General features: G+C 39.5%; 1 protein-coding gene across 13 annotated transcripts in view; it reads right to left on the bottom strand.

Annotated features, from left to right (window-relative positions):
- LOC100817889 (uncharacterized) overlaps positions 1–23,383 on the bottom strand; it is a 36,463-nt gene extending 13,080 nt beyond the window's left edge. For all 13 annotated transcript variants that reach the window (XR_001386955.3, XR_420227.4, XR_001386956.3 and 10 more), the window contains exons 1-7: positions 23,087–23,383; positions 22,400–23,010; positions 21,968–22,128; positions 21,173–21,233; positions 4,915–4,980; positions 4,728–4,813; positions 4,484–4,547 (exon numbers count right to left, since the gene is read on the bottom strand). Coding sequence is in view for 7 of the 13 variants with exons in the window: in XM_006605609.4 (XP_006605672.1) it covers positions 4,484–4,547; positions 4,728–4,813; positions 4,915–4,980; positions 21,173–21,233; positions 21,968–22,128; positions 22,400–23,010; positions 23,087–23,231 (1,194 nt within the window). In the remaining 6 variants the exon portion in view is untranslated. The remainder of the gene's footprint in view (positions 1–4,483; positions 4,548–4,727; positions 4,814–4,914; positions 4,981–21,172; positions 21,234–21,967; positions 22,129–22,399; positions 23,011–23,086) is intronic.
- Between the last annotated feature and the right edge of the window lie 297 nt (positions 23,384–23,680).

Genomic DNA, 23,680 nt, shown 5'->3' with positions numbered 1-23,680 from the left:
TTGTCCCTGATTAGTCTCCATGCAAAGAACGCAACTTTGCTAAGGGCCTTGACCTTCCACAACTCAGTAAAAACACCATCCTGATTTTCATCAATTTAGGCTGACATAAGCTTCTTGTACCCCCGCTCCCTGCAGTATATACACCCGATGCATCTTCCTTCCAAATCCACTTGTCTTCTCGATCCGGATGGATGCTGATACCTTCTAGATCTTCTAAGAACTTTACAGCCATCTCCATCACACCATCGAAAAGTTGCCTTCTCCATTTAAAGTCTCATTCCCAACCTATAGTTGTGAAGTTGCCCATCATCTTTATGACATGTTGTTGCTGTTTGGAAATGGAGAAAAGTGTAGGGTATTTCAACTTAAGTGGTACTCCATCCTCCTTCCATCCATCCTCCCAAAATTTGTCCTTTTCTCCACACCCCACTTTCCATTTTATCCCTCTATCGAAACCGCTGCCATCTGCATCTAAAGGATCTATGATATTTATATCCTTCCACCATGTTGATACTTTACTGCCCCTTGTTACTCCCTCCAAATTTCTCCAATCGCCATATTTTGAGTCCAATATTCTAGCCCACAATTCTCCTTTGTTATGGAAAAAGCTCCATTTCCACTTTCCAAGGAGTGCATAATTAAACTTCCTTAAGTCCCTGATCCACATTCCTCCTTTCTCCTTTGGTAGGCACACTGACTCCCACTTTACCCATGCTATCTTCTCCTCTACACCTCTGCCCCACAAAAATCGTCTCTGTATCCACACCAATTTGTCCATAATTTTATGATACACCAATTTGTCCAGAATTTTATTTGGAGCCCTGAAAAAAGATAAGAAATATATAGGAATAGAATTTACGACGGACTTTATGAGTGTTACCCTTCCCCCAAAAGATAGTAGTTTTTGCTTCCATTTTGCCAATTTCTCTCACATTTCTTGACTATAGGATCCCAGGTGTCAGAACGCCTTGGATTTGACCCAATCGGGAGGCCCAGATATAGAAATGGTATGGCCAATAACCTGCAATTTAAATACCTAGCAGCATCCACCTTCCAACTCTCTGACATCCTAATTGTCCCAAAACTACTCTTTGAGAAATTAATTTTGAGGCCTGAGACAAGTTCGAAGCTTCTCAAAATCACCTTGATCGCTTTAACATTTTCCATGGATGCTTTCCCAAAAAAGAGTGTATCATTTGCATACTGTAATAAGCTAACCTCCACCTCATCTCTACCCACTAAGAAGCCTTGAAACAAATTTTTCTTCATCACTTCTCTCATCAGTCCATTTAGTCCCTCCACAACAACGTTGAATAGTAGTGGAGCTAGTCAGTCCCCTTGTCTTAGGCCTCTTTGTGGGATGAACTCGAACGAAGGGCTGCCATTAATCAATATGGAGATAGAAACTGATTTTAGGCAGCCCTCAATCCATGATATCCATTTTTCACAAAAACCCATCCTCCTCAACATATATAGCAGAAAATCCCAAGAGACTGAATCGTAAGCCTTTTCAAAATCTGCTTTGAAGACCAAGCACAGCCTGTTCCTTGACTTTGCTTCATGGATTACTTCATTTGCAATGAGGGTGCTGTGTAACAAATGTTGGCCTTCTATGAATGTTGTTTGTCTCTCATCTATTAATGTTGGCAGCACCTCCTTCAACCTCCATGCTAACACCTTTGACACAATTTTGTATATGCTACCTATTAGAGAAATAGGCCTATATTAATTTAAATTTTGTGGGTCAATTACCTTGGGAATGAGCGCAATGAAGGATGCGTTTCAGCCCTTCGGGAGAGTTCCATGAACAAAAAATTCATCCATGAAGCGAAGCACATCAACCTTGATAATTTCCCAAAATTCCTTAATGAATTTGAAGTTAAGACCGTCTAGGCCAGGGGTCTTGTCACTCCCACACAGCATCCTTAATTTCTTTTTCAGTGAAAGGCTTCAATAATCTGTCATTTTGTTGTTGTTCAATGGCTTTAAAACTGACCCCATCTAATTTGGGTCTCACCCACTCTTCCTCCTGAAATCTTTTCTTGAAGAACAAGCATGTCTCCTCCTTCACCCTTCTAGGTTCATCAATCCAAACACCATTTACAAACACTCCTCTCAAAGTGTTGGATCTGCGATTTGAGTTTACAACTCTATGGAAAAACTTGGAATTACAGTCCCCTTCTTTGATCCATCTTGCTCTTGCTTTCTGCCTCAATAGGGACTCATGCGATTGTGCAGCTGCCCACTGCTCCTCTTGAAGCTTTTTTCTAACCAGAAACTCTTGGTTAGATAATTGTCTATCATCACCTTCAGATTCTAGCCTGTTTAGCTCCTTCTCAATGGTTGCTAGCTTCTGATGGGTATCTCCAAAGTGCTCCTTATTCCAGATTTTCAGCCTAGCCTTGACTGCTTTTATCTTTTCTTTAAGCACAAAACCCCCACATCCCCTTACAGTATTATTCAGCCAGGATTCTTGGACGACCCTTTGAAATGATTTATCATGAAACAAACAATTTAAAATCTTGAAAGGTCGAAGTCCCCAGTCAACAACTTCAGAAATAATTTAATAATTTTAAATTTTAAATTTTAGAAATTATAATCCTGAAGGGTTTTGTTCTTCATTTACCACAATCTAAATTTTGATGCAGACATTTGACATGTTTTAAACTTCAAAGAGAACTATATGTAATTCTCTCATGAAAAAAAATCAGAGGTGTGTGCATGTGTGATTTTCTATTTAGAATAGTTGTATAGTGAGCGAAAATGAGAATCAGCCATAATCAACTCTTTCTGTTTTCCTAGGTCCAAGTAGTTGGACCAGCTGCAATCTTATTTTATTTACCATCCTTAATGCTCATACGAATAGAAGGGAAATAGAGAGTAAAGAAATAAGAGGAAAACAAATAGGAAGCATACAAGTAAAAGTGAAATGGAGTTGAAAATATGTGTTTGGATTAATTAGAAATAAGAATGAAAAGAGGAGAAATTTCTCTTCACTAGTTTGGATGAGTGGAGATGGTGGAAAAATAAATGAATCATACAAAAAGTTTGTATACTAATTAACAATAAATAAATTTAACTCAAAAATTAAATTTTTAATTAGCAAAAAACTATTTATTTTTTATTTAATTGCACTTTTTACCCCAAACTTTTTACTTTTAAGTGAATTTTACCCCCAACAAATTAATTTGACACATTTTACCCCTAATTTTTAAAAAACTTGCAAATTTTACCTTTCGTTGTTGAGTTGGCATAGCATGTTGACATAAGCATAAAAGTTGGGGGTAAAATTCGGTAAAAAGTAAAAAGTTGAGGATAAAATTCGCCAAAAAGTGAAAACAGTAGGGAGTAAAATTGCCAAAAATGTAAAAAGTTAAGAGTAAAAAATGGGATTATTTTAGCATGCCATGTTAACTAAACCACGAACTTGGTGTGCCATTCTCTTCTACTGTGTTTTGTGACAACATGAGTGCTGTCTCTCTGGCCAATAATCCGATTCTTCATGCCAGAACCAAACACTTGAAAATACACTTATTTTTTGTCAGAGAAAAAATCCTTGCAAAGCTGCTCAAGGTTCAGCACATTCCAGCTCAGGATCAGTGGACTGATGCCCTCACCAAACTGTTGTCTACTACCAGATTTGTCTCTCAAAGGCAAACTCAACATGGCTGAACAGCCACCTCCACCTTGAGTTTTGGGGGAGGGGGGAGGGTTGAATATACTATCATGTAACTCTTAGCTCAATATGTAAGAGAGCAGTGTTAAACTGACTCTCAGTTAGTTGCAACTGTATACAGCTGCCAGTAGAATAGGATATACTATAAATATAACTCTAGTTAGAATACAGCAAGTTAGTTGGCTAGTTAGTTACATATCTTGTATTCCTAAAGTCATTAAGTGAAATGAGAACAAAATCACTTTCTTCTCTTTTTCAGTTTTCAATGAACCTTAACAGAAGGATTTAAAAAAAGCAAATTTAAATTTGAGAGACAAAAAATATAAGTGACCTAAGTTAGAGGGACCAAAAACATATTTAAGCGAAAGATTTATATATCCTTTATAAGATACTTCATCCCTTGAGATTTGAAATTTTTCAGTTTTTTTTTTTACATATCCACCCATTTTATCAACTTCACTTAAAACGAGGGAAACTATTCATAGGATAAAAAATTCCATGCTATTGCATCACATATAATTGTAGATAAGATAATGTAATGTACAAAATATACCATGCATTTGGATTAGTTTTTCTTGAATAATCTCAAAAAAAAATGCATGATATAAATATATCTGTTTGTCGGGTTAAAAAGAAAATGCATTGGTACAATTTTTCATAGATATATTTTTAGTTGTTGTAATCAAAAGAGCTTTATTCTCCTGGGAATAAAAAAAAAAGAGTAAATATCCAAGCCGACAGTATATATATTCCCACCAACAACCAATTTCGAAAGGTGATATATTCCGTGCCCAATTTTGGACTTACTTGCAAGTATGCTATATATGCATCTACGATGTCCACAAAAGTACTAGCCTTGTCTTCTGTTGGTCTACAGTTTAAAAACCAAAAGCATCAGCTAGTAAGACATACAGTTACAGTGATTTCTAACAATGGTACAGAAACCTATGATAATATAAAACACTTGCAGATAATGCTCAAAAGAGTATCATTGCTTATAATACATTATTTATAAGCATATAATAAATAAATTCAAAAAAAAAATTCTTACTTCTGGTAATAATTGCTTTGTTTAAGTGCATAAAGTTCAAATAGATGTCGAGGGTTTGGCCCAAGTACCTCAGCAATCACTTTCCACTGCAATTTAAGAAATATTAGTTAAAACTTGCAATGATTTCTACTAATAAGAATTTAAAAATAATAGTAAAACTTATTTGAAGATTATGAAATGTCCATACTTCTGAATGACTAAAATAGTCAGTGACCAAATGCATTTTGGCTTCTTGTGGAGTCCATCCAAATGTCTGCCAGGCAAACGTTGAATGAATAACATAAAGTAAACAAATTACAAAATAACAAATGAGAAAGGTCTTAGACACACATGTACAATGTCCAGTTGCATACAAGCAACTGTACAAACAACATATCTCAAAGTCATTTTGACTAAATGATGGGTGACCAAGAACAGTTGCGTATTATTATTTCAAATAGAAAAAGAGATTGACAGATTAATCTAGTCCCCCCCTCTCGCAGAGCACAAGCACCACAATCCAAATGAAGAGAAAATCATCAAAAGTGTCTCTCCCTCACAATATTTATTATCCTCTCCCTCAACCAACTTCCTGAAAGATATATATTTATATATTAGCTAACAACTCTCACTGGAGTATGTTAGCAATCAACACCAAAATTTTGGAACTAAAAAACCAATCAACTAGGTTTTATAGTTAATCTATTTTAAGGTTACTGAAGTAATTTACTGTTTAACTTTTTTTAAAATAAAAAAGAATTTCTCTCTCTTCTCTCATTTGTTTCTCTCTCCCTATCCACTGTAGAAAAGAGAGAATTTCTGCATTGATTTTGAAAGATATTACAAAGCCACTGTAATCTCTTACAAGAGCAGTACTTATACTGCAGGGATTCAGTTGTAACTCAAAGTACAGCTGTCATCTAACTAATGACAACTGTCAACTAACTACAGTCTATAAAACTAACCCGAGTTATTCACTCATATACACTTAACCCCCCCTCCCCCCCCCCCCCCCAAAAAAAAAAAAAAACTCAATGGGTCTAAGAAACCAAAGGAAGCTCAGCAGCATTGAGTTTGGAACTCATAAGCAAATCTAGTGGGAGACAAGGGCTTAGTAAGTAAATCTGCCCATTGATCTGTTCCAGGAATATGCTGAACTACTAACTGCTTAGTTAGAACTTTTTAACTAACAAAAAACACATCAAACTCCATGTGTTTAGTTCTAGCATGCAGAACTGGATTATGTGCTAATTGAACAGCACTTGAATTGTCACAGAGCACAAGAGGTGTAGTATAAGGAACTGCAAGTTCCTGAAGTAGAGTCTGAATCCAAAGGATATCAGCTGTGTAGCAGCTAAACTTCTGTATCCTGCCTCTGAGCTAGACCTGGAGACTACTTTATGTTTTCGGGACCACCAACACACCAACCAAGTTTGGACCAACATACACTGCTCCACCAAAAGTAGATCTCCTGTCATCTTGGTCTGAAGCCCAGTCAGAATCACAAAAGCCTTGAATGGAAAGAGGTTGATGAGTTGAAGCAGGATACAAAACAAGTCCAGAATGTACGGCACCCTTAAGATACCTTAGAATTCTTTTTACTGCTGTCCAGTGAGATTCAAGAGGTGAGAACATGAACTGGCAAACCTTAATGACAGCAAAACTTAATTCTGGATGAGTGATAGTCACATACTGCAGTGCTCCAACAGCAGACCTGTAGAAGGAAGCATCTTGCAGCAAATCAGAACCATGTTTTGACAACTTGCAACTAGAGACCATAGGTGAAGAAATGGGCTTTGCCTCCAACATGTTTGTTCTATTCAACAGATCCCTGATGTACTTTGATTGGGTCATTAAAAGAGCTTCACTGGACAAAGAATGCACCTCAATTCCCAAAAAATAGTCCAGAGAACCCAGCTGTTTAAGAGAAAAAGAAGCATTAAGTTGCTGAATCAACTTTTCAACCAATGAAGATGAATTACCAGTGATGATAATATCATCAACATAGACTAGGATGTAAGTAATTGTTGATGAAGTCTAGTAGATGAACAAGGATGGATCACACTTGCTGTCAGTAAAACCAAACTGCAGTAAAGTGGATCTGAGCCTCTGAAACCGAAGCTCTAGGAGCTTGTTTTAACCCATAAATAGCTTTCTGTAACTTGCACACAAGAGACTAATCAGATGACTCAAAACCTGGAGGCTGAGTCATGTAAACTTTCTCTTCTAGGAAACCATATCAAGAAAGGCATTAATGACATTTAATTGTTGCAAGGGCCACTTGTGAGTGATGGCAAGAGTAAGAATCACCCTGATAGTTACTGGTTTAATCACAGGGGAGAAAGTTTCATGAAAATCAAAAGCAAACTTCTGATTTAAAACCCTTAACCACTAATCTGGCTTTGTACCTGTTTCCACTGCCATCAGAGTTTTCTTTAACTCTGAATACCCATTTACATCCAATTGCATTTCTATTTGAAGGAAGAGGAACCAGAGTCCATGTTTTGTTTCTCTGTAGAGCATGAAATTCATCAGTAATAGCAGAATGCCACTTGGAGTCTTGAAGAGCTTGTTTCACAGATTTAGGTTCAGCATGAACAAGAAGCAAGGATGGATGAATTCTTGGTTGAACTATGCCATCTTTGGCTCTAGTAATCATAGGATGAACATTGACTGATCTAACAAGATGCGGTGGTGAATTCTGTGATTCAGTTGCAGGTGTTTGAGGTTGATCATCAGAATGAACAGTACCAGAATTTTCAGTAGCGGTAGCAGTAGAGACTGCTGTAACATTAATTAGAGACTGTGCAAGACTAGGAGAAGACGCTGAGTTATGGGCAGTAGACTGTGGAACAGCACTACCAGAACTATGAGACTCAACAACACAGGATGGTGAGACATGACTTTGAGGCTGAGAAGAATTAAAAGGTATATTTAAAGAAGGAGGATGAGATGATGACACAATGACAGGTAAGGTAGTGGAAAAAGATGCAGTAGAAATAGGATTAGATGTAGAGGTAGAAAAAAGTTTAGGATAAGGAAAATCTTGACTGGCTGAGTATCCCAAAAACACACATTCAGTCAATGTTGTTAATGGCAGATGGCGGTTCATGGCGGAAAGTCAAAAATCCGCCATAAAATATGGCGGATGGCATAGCGAAAAATGATGGACGTTATGACGGACAAAAAAATAATAAAAATATACGTATAAATATAAATAAAAAATTAAAAAAAACAATGGATTGCATTGAAATAACAGAAAAAACAAAAAACAAAAAACGGGTGTCAAAAATAAAAAAGGGTGTCAAACAGAAAAAGGAAAAAAAAAGCTACCCTCATCAAAAATGGGTATCAAACAGAAAAAAGAAAAAGCCCTCAGTCCAGGAAAAAAGAAATTAGACAATTCTCAAATGTCTAGCTTTCTTCCTTCTTTGTTTAAGAGGTTAGTTTGCCGTTGCCATCGACGTGCGTCATGCGTCATGCGGCGGTCGTGTGCGTCGTGCTTTGGTCGTCGGTTGTCGGTCTCTCGCGACATAGGTATAGATGTTAGAACTGACTGTATGAGAGTCACTCTCCCCCCAAAAGACAGGTGTTTTTGTTTTCATCTTGCTAATTTTCTCTCACACTTATTGATTAGAGGATCCCACATTTGACACCTTCTTGGATTTGCTCCAATAGGTATGCCTAGGTAAATGAAAGGAATGGTCAACAAGCTACAGTTGAGATAATTTGCCGCTTCAATTTTCCATTGTTCAGACATGCCGAATGCACCAAAACTGCTTTTTACAAAATTAATTTTAAGTCCCGATACAAGTTCAAAGGTCCTCAAAATTGCTTTGATTGTTTTTACGTTTCTCATGGATGCCTCCCCAAAGAATATTGTATCATCTGCATACTGGAGGATACTAATGACTACATTATTTGACCCCACTGAGAATCCCCTGTAAAGGTTTTTCCCTATAGCTTCTCTTACTAACCCATTCAATGCTTCTGCCACAATGTTAAATAGAAGCGATGCTAAAGGATCCCCTTGCCTGAGTACTGGTTCGAGCTATCAATTTCAGTAGAATGCAAAGAACTTGCTTGAGTAAGATTCACAAAAGGCACAAAAGAGTTACTCGAAGAATTGAACATGTTGTATTTTCTGAGTCTCAGTTCTTGTGCAAGAATAAAACCTTCAGTTTCTTCAATGGTGATGTGCGGAAGATGACTTTCAATGAGAGCAATTACAAAATCAAAATCCAAAATCCCTAGGAAGACCTTCACGAATGAAATCCATGTGTTCACGATAGGTAGCTGCATTGCCAACTAAAGCAAGTGCATCAATAAGCGCTTTGATGCGAGAAAGGAAATCCAAAACCGGATGATTGTTAAGTGTAGTGTGACAGAGCTCCGATCGGAGTTGTCACAATTTCTTTCGAGTCTGGTGATGAAAATACGCATGAATCTTGTCCCATACCAGATACGAGTGAGTCAATCCAAGAACTCGAGCAAGCATCTAGCTCGAAAGCGTAGATTGAAGCCAAACAAGCACAAACTGATCTTGTTTCTGAATTAAAAGTCTCTAATTCTAATGGCCTCTGGTGTGTACTTGGAGATTTCAACTCAATTAGGAACCAGACTGAGAGAATCAGCTCATCTCAAAGGATAGCTGCCACCTCAGATACCTTAGCCTTCAATGATTGGATATCTGAGATGGAGCTTCATGACATTAGAAGCCTTGGAAGCAGTTTTACCTGGTTTAGGCCCAATGGTAGTGCCAAGAGCCGCCTTGATAGATTCCTGGTATCTGATCAATGGCTATCTATGTGGCCTAATACCTATCAGCATGTTCTTCAAAGAGATTTCTCTGATCACTGCCCTCTCATATTGAAGACTAATATGGTGGATTGGGGCCCTAAGCCTTTTCGGGTTGTGGATTGGTGGCTGAACCAAAAGGGCTATCACTCTATGGTTAAAGAGGCTTGGACTGCAGATCAACAGGGAGGGTGGGGTGGAATTGCTCTTAAAAATAAGCTGAGGAGTTTGAGACAGTCAATAAAACAGTGGAGCAAAGACAGGGGGGACATTAAAGCAAACAATATACAGCACTTGAAACAGAAGTTATCTGATTTGGAGAATCTTGCTTCCCATAGAATTTTATCTGCAGCTGAAGTTCAGACCAAGAGAGCATTGCAGCAAGAGTTGTGGGACACTGCAAGTGCCTATGAATCCCTTATGCGACAGAAGTCCAGGGCCAAGTGGATCAAGGAGGGGGATAGGAATTCAGCTTATTTTCACAAGGTGATTAATTTCAGAAAATGCTCAAATGCTGTTCATGGAGTTTTCATTGATGGTGCATGGGTCCAGCAGCCTCATCTTGTCAAGAATGCAGTGCTTAATTTCTTTCAAGAAAGATTCACTGAACAGAATCCATGTAGACCTACCTTGGATGGGGTAATTTTTCCTATGATAGATCATAATCAAAGAGAGGGGTTGGTTGCCCCTTTCTCAGATGCAGAAATCAAAGATGCTATTTGGAGCTGTGATGGTGATAAATGTCCGGGGCCAGACGGTTTTAATTTTAGATTTATCAAGGAGTTTTGGGGGGTGCTCAAACCTGACTTTAGAAGATTTGTGGACGAATTTTATGTTCATGGAAACTTCCCTAGAGGCAGCAACGCTTCTTTTGTGGCTCTTATTCCAAAGATAACTCAACCCCAGTCATTAAATGACTACAGGCCCATTTCCCTCATTGGGTGCATGTATAAAGTAATAGCCAAACTCTTGGCAAATAGGTTGAGAAATCTGCTGGATGGGTTAATTGATGAACGGCAGACAGCTTTCATAAATAGACACATTCTCCATGGAATTCTCATTCTCAATGAGGTGGTGGATGAGGCTACTAAGAGAAAAAAGCCTACTATGATTTTTAAAGTGGACTTCGAAAAAGCATATGATTCAGTATCTTGGGCTTTCTTGGATTACATGATGGAAAGGTTTGGGAATCAAAGACATCAAAATCCTCAATAAGGCTCTTTTATTCAAATGGAAATGGATGTTGTTCCACCAACCTCATCATCTTTGGAACAGGATTTTGGTCTCCAAATACAAAGGTTGGAGGGGTTTAGATCAAGGGCCTAAAAAGCACTGTTTCTCTACTTGGTGGGCTGACCTAAGGGCCATCACCCAACACCAGAGTATGAATGCTGCTCTTAATCAAATATGCTGGAAGGTGGGTAGGGGCGATCAGTTTTTATTTTGGGAAGATCCTTGGGTTGATGAGGGGACTTCTTTCAAAGATCAATTCCCTGAATTATTCAGAATTTCTTCCCAAAGACATTGTAGGGTGGCAGATGTGGGGTTTTACTCTGAAAATGGGTGGGTTTGGAACCTTTCTTGGAGAAGACATTTATTTGATAATGAGATGGAGACAGCTTCTAAATTTATTGATCAAATATCAGCAATTAGGCTAAACATAAACCTGCAGGACACTTGGATCTGGAGAGCTGAAACTAGTGGGAATTTCTCTGTCAAATCTGCTTACCAAGTTATCAAATCTGAGCAGTCTTATGAAGGCCAGCAACCGGGTTTCCAGCAACTTTGGGAGATTAAAATTCCTCCTAGAGCCTTATCTTTTGCTTGGAGATTGCTATGGGATAGACTCCCTACTAAGGATAATTTAATTAAGAGACAAATCCAAGTTGACAATGACCTCTGCCCCTTTTGCCATAGTCAACCTGAATCTGCCTCACATTTGTTCTTCACTTGTGATAAGATTCTGCCTCTATGGTGGGAATTCTTCTCATGGGTGAAGGAAGACAGGGTCATCCATTGCAGACCCATGGATAACTTCCTCCAGCATTATCCTTTAGCAGGATCAAGGGGGGCTAACAGAAGATGGAAGATGTGGTGGATAGCAGTTACAAATTCAATCTGGAAGCTCAGAAATGAGTTGATATTTCATAATCAATCCTTTGATATCACTAAGCTGGCAGATAGAATTCTTTTCCTTATGTGGACTTGGTTGAGGGGATGGGAAAGGGATTTCAAGGTCCCTTTCCACTGTTGGTCTTCAGCAATGTCTATAGTATTTAATTAATGTTTTATTTGTAGGGTAGGGCGGGGGTTTGTTATTTGCTGTCTGCTTTCGGTCCCTGCTTTTGCAGGGTTCCTTTCTTTTATTTCTTGTAGTACCTCTGGTACTTCTTATATCTTAATATAAATTATCTTTGCTTTTCAAAAAAAAAAAAAAACATGATGGAAAGGCTAGGTTTCTGCCTTAAATGGAGACAATGGATATCTGCATGTCTTCACTCAGCTACTATCTCAATTTTAGTAAATGGGAGCCCTACCAAGGAAATAGTCCCCACTAGAGGATTGAGACAAGGAGATCCTTTGGCTCCTATGCTATTTAATATAGTGGCTGAGGGCCTTACTGGCATGATGAGAGAGGCTGTCAATAAAAACCTCTATAGAAGCTTCTTGAGTGGGAAGCAAAATGAGCCTATAAACATTTTGCAATATGCTGACGACACGGTCTTTGTTGGAGAGGCCTCTTGGGATAATATTCTTGTGTTGAAATCCATGCTTAGGGGATTTGAAATGGTCTCGGGTTTGAGAATCAACTATGCAAAAAGCCAATTTGGGGGCGTCGGTTTTCAGGCCAATTGGACTCAGCAAGCAGCCCAATTCCTGAACTGTAGACAGTTGGATACCCCTTTCTACTATTTAGGCATGCCTATTGCTGTTAAAGCTTCCAGCATGGTGGTTTGGGAGCCTTTGTTTAACAAATTTCAAGCCAAGCTCTCAAAGTGGAATCAGAAAATTTTGTCTATGGGTGGTAGGGTTACCTTGATAAAAGCTGTCCTGAGTGCACTCCCTATATATCTTCTATCTTTCTTCAAGATTCCCCAAAGAATAGTGGATAAGTTGGTGTCCCTTCAAAGGCAGTTTCTGTGGGGGGGAACTCAACACCATAACAGAATTTCTTGGGTCAAGTGGGCTGACATCTGCAATCCGAAGATTGATGGGGGATTGGGAATCAAAGACCTGTCCAAATTCAATGCAGCCTTAAGGGGAAGATGGATCTGGGAATTAGCTTCTAATCACAACCAGCTTTGGGCCAGACTTCTTACCTCCAAATATGGAGGCTTGTCAGATTTGCAGAGTAGTAGAGTTAAAGGGTGGCATTCTTCGTGGTGGAAGGATCTCAGAAAGCTTTATCATCAGCCAGATTTTCAGATTATTCACCAAAATATGACCTGGAGGGTTGGATGTGGGGATAGGGTAAGGTTTTGGCAAGATCCATGGATAGGACAGGGATGTAGCCTTCAGCAGAAGTACAATCAATTATTTTTTATTAGCAGACAGCAAAACCTGTCCATCTCCAAGATGGGGAAGTTTTCTCAAAATACATGGAGCTGGGATTTTAAATGGAGAAGGAACCTATTTGATTATGAGAATGAGCAAGCCATAGCTTTCATGGAAGATATATCTGCCTTTTCTATTCATCAGCAGTTGCAGGATACTATGATATGGAAAGCAGAACCTACTGGGCTCTATTCTACCAAGTCAGCTTATAGGCTCTTGATGCCTACCAATAGCACTGGACAGCATAGTACGAATTTTCAGATTCTAATGAAGCTTAAAATCCCCCCAAGGGCTGACATGTTTTCTTGGAGATTGTTTAGGGATAGACTCCCTACCAGGGCCAATTTGCTTAGGAGAAACGTGGTTCTACAAGTTACTATGTGTCCCCTTTGTGGAAATCACCAGGAGGAGGCTGGCCATCTCTTTTTTCATTGCAGAATGACTATAGGGCTGTGGTGGGAATTTATGAGCTGGACCCGGATTAAAGGAGCTTTCTCAGTTGACCCAGCAAGACATTTTATTCAATTCTGCGAGGGCTTTGAAACACAGAGGAATCATAATAGGAGGTGTATATGGTGGATTGCTCTAACTAGTACTATTTGGCAACATAGGAATTCCCTCCTGTTTAAGGGCACACCATTTGAACCTCCCAAAGTGTTAGATGATGCTCTATTTCATGCTTGGTCTTGGCTTAAAGTTTCAGAAAAAGGTTTTAATATTCCATTTAACCATTGGTCTTCCACTCTTCCGGAGGCCTTTGGTTAACTTGTAATATTTCCTTTCGTGGTGGGTTTTGTTGGGTTTTGTTTTTGGAAGGTGGCATTTTCAGTTCCTTGTATTTGTTATTTCAGTACCTCTGGTACTGTTATGTCTTTATATTAATAATAATATAATTTTGCCTTCCAAAAAAAAAAACATCGAAAATAGAAGATTAACATGATCAAGATCGTGATCCTCATTAGAAAGATATAGCAGAGGGATTTGAGGATTTGCAAAGAAACAATTGAGTCCAAGTGCAATGATCACAGGCTTGATTTGCTGTCGCCACAGCAAAAAATTCTTATCATCTAACTTTTCTATGATTTGATGTGAAAAATTTGTCTAGGGAACGACAAAGTAGGAATATCTTGATTCATCAGAACAAAGTTGACCGGAAACACACCAGAGTGATAATGATAACAAAGATTTAGATTTCAAAGATGATTGATGATTCCTATTTCTTATCTAGTATCTAGGAGGCTAGGAAACTTGTACTTAGTTGGCATTTACTTTTGTTTTGTTTAAGACACCTATGGACATCTATGACTTTTGTTGTTAATTATGAATGTCAGGAATCACACATTAGCTAATGTGAAGAGAGTTGCTGACTTGTTTTATATATGTATGATTTTGATTCTGGGAAAAGAGCTGTTGTTACATATTTAATTCAAAGGTTGGCTTAGTGGTGAAGGGTGAAGGGAGAAGGGAGGGGGGGAGGTCGTGGGTTCGAATCCCTCTACTAACAAAAAACTAACAACTAACATTTGCTGATAAAAATACATATTTAATTCATCTAATGCATGATTCTGTGAAGTGTTGCTGCTATATATGTATATAGTTTACATTATATTATATAAAATCTTAGAAGAGCAATTGTCCCACTATATGCTATAGCGCTATAGCATTTTCAGGGTCAGCCACTACCCAAGATTTAAAACAGTGGTTTACCAACTGCAGTTCTTCATAAGAGAGAGAAACATAGTGGCATTTAACATCTTTTACTAACCAATGAGAACTCCAATGCTATAAAAATGGTGTCATAACCAGAAAGGCAGAAAATATAAATGCCAAGTCAGTTAACTCTGTCACAGACCTTGTTAAGTAGGACCATTGGAAATTATTGTGGTGATGTGATAGTAGAGAGAATGAGTGAGAGAGAGAGAAACAGAGAGAAAGTGAGAGCGAATGGTAGAGAGAGGGGGAGAGAGAAGGAGAATGTGAGAGAGGGAGTCAGTGACTTTGAGTGAAACACTGTGAGGGAACGAAAGACCGAGGAAGTGCAACCGAGAGACAGTGAGTATGAGTGGAAGACGGTGAGGTCTAGGAAGAGTAGGTATTTGCGCACACAAGCAACCGGCGGGAAGGGGCGTCGACAGCAAACCATTCGGAGGAACTGGAGAGATGGTTCGGATATCACCTCGTTTTTCTTCACCAGGTTCCCAGAGGAGGTAACCGAGGCGGAGTTATGGACCTACTTCCGTCAGTGGGGGGAGGTAAAAGAGATTTTCATCCCCAACCGGAGGAACAAAGAGGGGAGGAGATATGGATTTGTTCGCCTCAAAGGAGTAGCAGATAAGAGAAGTGTCGAAAGGGACCTTGATAACAGCTTTATACGGGGACTCAAACTACACGTCAATATCCCCAAATATGGGCGAGGTGAGGCAACGAAGGACGAAATTCAACACAAGCTCGTGTATAAGGAGGTGGGCATGATTGATAATGTCCGTAAGGAGGAAGCTTCTCGTAGAGCAGCATTGAGCAACACAACCAAGAGGTCATATGCAGAGGTAGTGACGTCACCGATAAAGAGGACAAACCACTCGAGTAGGGACGGCAACCACTTTGTCGGAAATGGGAGATCATGGTCTACGCTTTCGCTGGACATCTCGGAGGATGACAAATTGCGATATAAAAACGTTTGGGTTGGAAGATTGAAGAAGTTGGAGATTTTCGAAAGATTGGAAGAGGAAGTAGCATGGCATGTAGGCCCAAGTTTTTCGGCCAAATACTTGGGTGATGACATGACCCTCCTTCTTGGCCTATCCGACACGAGTGCAGCAGAGATCATATGTGAAGAGACAGAGCAGGCCTCATCACTGTTCTATTCACTGACGAAATGGAATCCTCAGCTTCGGACAGAAAATAGACTGGTATGGCTTCGCTGTTGGGGTATCCCGGTAGTCATGTGGAAGATGGAGAATATTCGAATGATAGTGGCGGCAATGGGTGATCTTGTGGACGCGGACACCGTGGCCGCCGTTAATTCAACATGTCACGGTCGTCCATATTGACGATGCGAGCTATCGTGTTTCCATCGTTGAAGAAAATGGTGGAGTGGAGTCAAACAGAAACCACCATGGGAGGAGCACATGGGGATCTTCTGAAGAGATTATTTCCGACGAAGATGAAGATGACATGGCCACCTTACGTTCGTGGACGAGTGGCATGCTTCCGTTAGTGGACGCCGAAGAACTCGCCGTTGAGTGTCACGACACGCAGTCATCACTATTACCCACTGGGTACTTGCGTGTAGCTGAACCAGTGGGTAATGACCCACCCGACAAGACGATAGGTCCAACCTCTACCTCGTATACCGCAACCAGCCCAAAGAGGAAAGAATTCGAAATTGTCAAAGAACATCAGACACCCTATCCTGTAACTTTTGATGGAAAGGCAGTGGATTCAGAAAAGATGTGTGATAGGCTTGCCGAAACAAACAAGGAAGAGTCCAGCTCTTTAGCTCGTGCCTCTGCAAACTGCCCCTCTGAGGCAGAGGCTGACCCTAAGCTTGGTCAAAATGTGGAGACTAGCTTTGATCATAACGGTCCACACAACCCTCTCTATGAGTATTCAGAAGTTCACAACCATATTGGGCCTTTCACTCTTAACACCCCCGAGGCCCAATTGAAGGAACATCATATTTCTCAACAGCAACAACAGGAGATACCCAATATTCTGCAGGTGTATTCAAGGAGAAGGTGGTGCAAAAAGAAAGAAGCCCAACAGGATGACTTGACAGAGTCAAATTCTGCTATATCTGAAAAAGAGAAAGAAGCCATTACCGAGAGGCAATGTGAGCTACTAAACCAAATGGGCTTGACCCGTGGGGATATCCAGCAGCTTATGGGACTTATGGCAGACATGGAGCAGAGAGATAGTGACTTGGCAGCTGAGAAGGGAGAAAATAATTGTAATAATGATAATACTCTCATATAATTGCAGAGGCTTGGGCAGGGGGGTTAAGTGGGCTGCTATTCGAAAGCTCAACTTAAAGTATAAGGTGGACCTTGTATGCTTACAGGAAACAAAGAAGGAGAATTTCACCAAGCTCATTTGTCAGAACATATGGGGAGACTCTACTATATCTTGGGACAATGTTCCATCAATCCATACTGCTAGAGGACTACTTTGCATGTGGAACAATTTAGCCTTTGAGGTAGATAGGAGGGTGAAAGGCAGGAATTTTTTAATGCTTGTAGGGAGATGGATTAAGGAAAATCTGAAACTGTTCATTGTAAATGTATATGCTCCTTGTGACACTGCTGGGAAGAGAGAATTGTGGGAAGAATTGAGACAGTTAAAAGCTTCTAATCCTGAGGGCTTATGGTGCTTCCTTGGGGACTTCAATAGCATTAGAAGCATGGAAGAAAGATCAGGCTCATCTCAAAGGACTGTGGGCTCATATGATAGTGCTGGCTTCAATGATTGGATATCAGACATGGAGCTTCACGAAATCAAAAGCTTTGGCAGCAGATTTACTTGGTGTAGGCCAAATGGATCTGTGAGGAGTAGGCTCAACAGATGCTTGGTCTAGAACAGTGGCTAGTTAAATGGCCTGATTCTTCACAACAAGTGCTCCATAGGGATTATTCTGATCATTGCCAATCCTTTGAAAACAGATATGGTGGATTGGGGTCCTAGCCATTTAGGGTGATGGATTGCTGGCTTAAAAACAACAATATCAAGATTGGTTAAGAACTGTGGTGTGGGGATCAGCAACTTGGATGGGGGAGTATTGCGCTGAAAAACAAATGAAGAATTAAAATCCAGCCTAAAAAAGTGGAGTTTGAGAATGGGGATATCAATAAGAATAAAGTCAACAATTGAAGCAGCAGCTGCATCAAATTGATTATTAGCCAGGACAGAACTTGGGGGAGATGAAGTTAAGACCATGAAGTCCATTAGCAGGAATTGTGGGAGGTCTCTTGCACATGAATCAATCGAGACAAAAATCAAGGATTAAATGGCTCAGGAAGGTGACAGTAACACAGCCTTTTTCATAAATCCATAAATTTCAGAAGACATTATAATGCAATTCAAGGATATTCATTGAAGCATATGGGTTCAGCAACCAAATTGGTTAGGAAGAAGCTGTAAAATTTTTGCTGGCAGATTCATGAGAAGCAGAAGACTTTTTTTTGACAGCACCAGACCTACCTTGGATGGGGTTCAATTTAACATGATTACCCACACAAAGGGAGGAGCTGTCTGCCCCATTCACAGATCTTGAACTCAAGGATGCTATGTGGAGTTGTGGTGGAGATAAATGCCCTGGGCCGGATGGATTCAATTTTAATTTCATAAGGAGTTTTGGGGGTTCTAAAACCAGATTTCAGGAGGTTTGTGGATGATTTCAGTCAATGGAAGCTTTCCTAAGGGCAGTAATGCATCCTTTTGGCCTTAATTCCTAAAACAAACCATCCACAGTCATTTAATGACTACAGACCCATCTCCCTCATTGGCTGTATGTATAAAATAATAGCCAAATTACTGGCCAACAGGCTAAGAAAGTATGTCTGGCCTCATTGATGAGAGACAACAGCCTTCATAAAGGATAGACACACCTTCATGGAACTTTGATACTCAATGAGGTAATAGAGGAAGCTAAAAGATGTAAGAAACCAGCACTGGTGTTCAAGGTGGACTTTGCAAAGGCTTATGATCTGTTTCATGGTCATTTCTGGATTATATGCTGGACAGAATGGGGTTCTGCCTAAATGGAGAAAATGGATCAATGCATGAATCAATCAGCACTATATCCATTCTAATAAATGGCAGCCCCCAAAGAATTTGCCCCACTAGAGGTTTGAGGCAAGGGGACCCTTAGCCCCTTTACTTTTTAATATTGTGGCAGAAGGCTTGACTGGTATGATGAGGACAGCTTAATCAAAGGTTATACAGAAGTTATTTAGTAGGAAAGCAGAAGGGCCAGTAAACATTCTGCAATATGCAGATGATACTGTTTTGTGGGAGAAGCTCATGGGATAATGTAATTGTGCTGAAGGCCATGCTTAGGGGCTTTGAAATGGCATCTGGGTTGAAGATTAATTTTCCAAAAGTAATGTGGGGTTTTGGAGATGATATTAACTGGGTACATGATGCAGCTCACTTTCTCAACTGTAGACATATGGAGACTCCTTTTCACTATTGGGGATTCCTATGGGACTAAGCCTCTAGCTACTTGATGTGGAAACCACTGATTAAAAAATTTGAAGCAAATTATCTAAGTGGAACAGAAATCTATCAATGGCAGGGAAGGTACTTGATAAATTCAGTATTAACTGCTCTACCATATATCTCCTATCTTTTTTAAAATTCCACAAAAGTAGTTCTGAAATGAATCTCTACAAAGAAATTTTCTGTGGGGGGGTCTCAAGACCTCAAGAAAATTGTGTGGGTGAAGTGGGAGGTCATTGCCTCCCAAGGAGTGGGGGACTTGGGATTAAGGATATTACCAGATTTAATGCAGCTTTGATGGGAAGATGGATATGGGCTTTATCCTCTAATCAAAATCAGTTATGGGTTAGAATTTTAACATCCAAATATGGTGGCTGGGCAGATCTTAATAATGGCAGAGATAAAGCTTGGCACTCTCAATGGTGGAGGGATCTTCGAAAATTAGTTAAGCAGCCTGAATTCAGCCCTATTCATCAACACATGGTATGGAAGGTAGGGGATGGGAGCAAAGTCAAATTCTGGAAGGATAAATGGTTGGGGGCTGAATATAACCTTGAACAGCAATATAACCAGTTGTTCCTCATCAGTGGACAGCAGAACAGCACTATCTCGAATATGGGCAGCATATCTCATGGACAATGGTGTTGGGATTTAAAATGGAGAAGGAATTTATTTGATCATGAACAGGATGAAGCTGTGGATTTTATGGAAGTAATTAATAATGCACAGATCCAGCCTCAATTGCAGGACACCATGTTGTGGACAGCTGATTCTTCGGGTTTATACTCCACTAAGTCAGCTTACAGATTATTAATCACTGCCAACAGATATCTCCCACAGGCCAACATCTACAAGACAATTTGGAGGCTTAACATCCCTCCAAGAGCTGCGGTTTTTTCTTGGAAACTTATCAAAGATAGATTACCCACTAGACACAATCTCCTAAAAAGAAATGTACCCATTCAGGAACACACATGTCCTCTATGTGGATACTATCAAGAGAAGGCTGGTCACTTGTTTTTCAACTGTAAATTGACCAGTGGATTATGGTGGGAACCTATGAGGTGGAATCGGATGGTTGGACCTCTTGCAGCCTCTCCAGCATCTCATTATGCTCAATTCTGTGATGGCTTTGGAGCTGGGAAAAATCAAAAACGATGGTGTGGATGGTGGATTGCATTAACAAGTTCAATATGGCAGCATAGGAATTATTTGATATTCCAAGGCAACAGATTTGAATCAGCAAAAGTGATGGAAGATGCTTTATTTCTCATGTGGTCATGGTTAAAGTCCAGAGACAAAAATTTATGTACTTCTTTCAACCACCGGTCGTCCAACCTTGTGGAATATTTTGGTTAATATGGGTTACACATATCTAGTATATGTGGTGGGGCTAATGTTGATCTTTAATTTTGTATTAGAGGGTGGTATAATAGGTGCATTGCACTTATGTATAAATCACCAGCAGTACTTCTGGTGCTGCTGCGTTTATTATTAATAATATATAATATATCTTTTGCCTTCCGAAAAAAAAAACATTAATGAGCCCTTTTGAATGTTGTGTGGGCACTGACATAAATGCACAGATTGTTCTCTCATTTGAACTTTCCTATCTCAGGAGACTTAACCTCATAAGGTAATAAAGTGCATTTTACCTTGTTACTAATCACATTTGGTTTTTTCAATGGAAAGGGAGGCAGACGCTCTAAACAAAAACAGCTGTAGACTAATCCTACATTTCCTATTCCATGCTTAATTCAAAGGAGGACTGCATACAAGAGCATGTCAGTTCATGTTATCTGGACCCAAATTCTAGCATACATTCTCCAAATGATTAGTGTACATAGGTGTGTGTAAAGAGAGTGAGCGAAAAAGGAAGATGATAGTTATTCAAGTACCTCACGTGAGATAAATATCTCCATATATCCAAACTCCAAGAAAGCTTCATATGAATAGTAACTGAGCCAAATAACAAGGTATTGGAATTTGTAGAAAGGATAGAAAGGTAAAATAATTGTAGAAAGGGCAACACCAAATATTAAATTAGCACAATGCTGTATAAGAGTGAAAGAATTCAGAAAACATGAAGAGAGGGAGGATATAAGAATGAGAAAAATAGATGAGAACACTAAAAAAACAAAAGATCTACAGAATGACGGAATGAGACCATAAAAAACAATGAACCAGCTATGTTGACTGGGTTTAAAATAAAAGTCAACCTAGACCCAACACCATGGAAAAGCATTTAATTCTAAAGTATACAGGCAAATGTTTCATTTACTGCAGTAATGCAAAATCATAATTAACTACACGTAATCATCATATAGTTGCTACAGAAATAATGAATTGATACAGAAAAATACAAGAAACGATTCAACTTATTCTGGTTCTGGCATCTAGTAGTGATCTTTTGATCATTTGATGCAAAAAGTTTCTCCATATTACAATTATATAGTCAGTTGATATATTTATGAAAAGAAATTGCTATGCAAAATAAGTAATTATGTAAAAAGTTGACAACAAGATTCCAAATTGTTTCATTGAAAAACATACAAGCTTAATAAGAATAAAAATTTAAGCAATAATGGCTAAAAAAGTTTAATCAAAATCCAGTGACAATTTAACATATTTGCACTAAATTGTGACAAAATATAAGGAGAGGAAGGCAATGGAGTTTAACTCAAGAAAATCACCTATCAGATGTCACCAAGATAACAGGTAGACAAAGCTTATCTGCACCCAAAGCCATTATTCTCCATATCAGACTATCATGATACAGGGGTCCACTGACTGAAGACTCATCATTTTCAGCGGCATGCTTAAGAACTTCAATGTTGTTAATGACCAGCTTTGGCTGCAGTTACTTGAATATATCATCAATTTGAACAGCACAAGTCACAACACTATACAAAACCATGCAAGTCAACATGACTTCATTGCATAGATAAGTAAGCATACAATCTTGCAAAAGAAACTCATTTCCGGATTGATACTAGCATGAAATAAATCTTTATATTCAACAATTAGATTCAAGGTTTATAACTATGGTGCAAAACCACAATTGTAGCCACAATATCATGGTTTTGATTAAATTAAGTATTTTGGGAACCAAAGTACACATGTACCTGAAAATGATCAATTTCAGCAGCTTGTGACAACAACTCCAGCAACAAGCAAGGCCAATCAGTACAAGAATGTGTTAAAGTCCTCGAGAACGTGCCAATCCGATTCATGTGAGCAATGGCATTGGCCCTCCATCCTTGCTGAACTGCGATTACCTTCTTTGCAAGTTTCAGTGCTGCAACCGACTCCTTCAAGTAAGAAGCCTCCTCAGAGGAAAAGTCATTCTTCTCCTTCTCCCCAAGTCCCCATATCCGGCGAACCTCAGAAGCAGTGCATTGACCAGACATGGCGAACACAGCGCGGTCCCATAACACCAACGGGGAAGCCCGGTCCGGAACACGGGACTTGCCCTGCAGCACAAGGCGGAGGGCGGTGGTCAGGCCGTGCCATTTGTTGAGGGTAGCGAATATTTGTTGGGAGGTGATGGTGCCTGCACGGACGCCCTTCTCGGCCATGGACTCCAGGCATTGCTCAAGGGTTTTGCGGCATTCGGAGAGGACCGGCAAAGGGCAGGTGGACCACGAGGCCCACGGGCCGTGATGGGCTTTGATGGATTCGGCAAAGTCGACATAACCGGTGATGTGAGGGCCTTTGTTCCATTCTGGGAGTAAACCTGCGAAGAAGAAAAAGGAGAAGGAAACCTGAAATGGGTTTTAGAAATAAAAAATTGAGAGAGAAAAGAAGGGTACGTTGGTTAATGAGGGTGGTTTTGCCAACGCCTCTGGGGCCGTGAAGAAGGAGGAGTTGAGGGACGCGGTGGTGCTGCACGTGGTTGTTGAGGATGGTTTCTAGGAGGGGTCTCGGAATGATTCTCCATGCTTTCTTTGCTGCCATTTTGATCGCTCTGAAATGGGAGTGAGCAGCGCTTGCGGCACTGAGATGGGGTTTTTAGGGGTTTAGTTAACTACGCCGGAAGAAGGAATATAGATGCTTCCTTTTCCATTGGAATAAATATACGAGGGATAGAGTTTCTTAAAAAGAAGATTAGCTAAATGGTGAATTTAATCCCTCACAGCTCTCATTACATAGCTATAGGGAAATCAAACATAAACACTATTAAATATTTACCTTTTTGTTAATTAAAAATAATATTTAGATTTTAAGCAGCAATTTCACAATATTCAATTTATATTTTTAATTCTCTTTTTATTATTAATTTTTTCCTATTTTAAATTCTTTTATTATAACATGTAAATCAAAGGTGTGGTGATCCATAATTTAATTATTGCATCGTTTAATTTTCTTTCATATAAGTTATATTTTTAAACTATAATATAATTTTA

Source organism: Glycine max, chromosome 20 (assembly GCF_000004515.6).
Source record: "Glycine max cultivar Williams 82 chromosome 20, Glycine_max_v4.0, whole genome shotgun sequence".
NCBI classification, from domain to species: Eukaryota; Viridiplantae; Streptophyta; class Magnoliopsida; order Fabales; family Fabaceae; genus Glycine; species Glycine max.
Note: the sequence above shows the minus strand (reverse complement) of the source record. Positions and strands in the feature narration are given on the sequence as shown.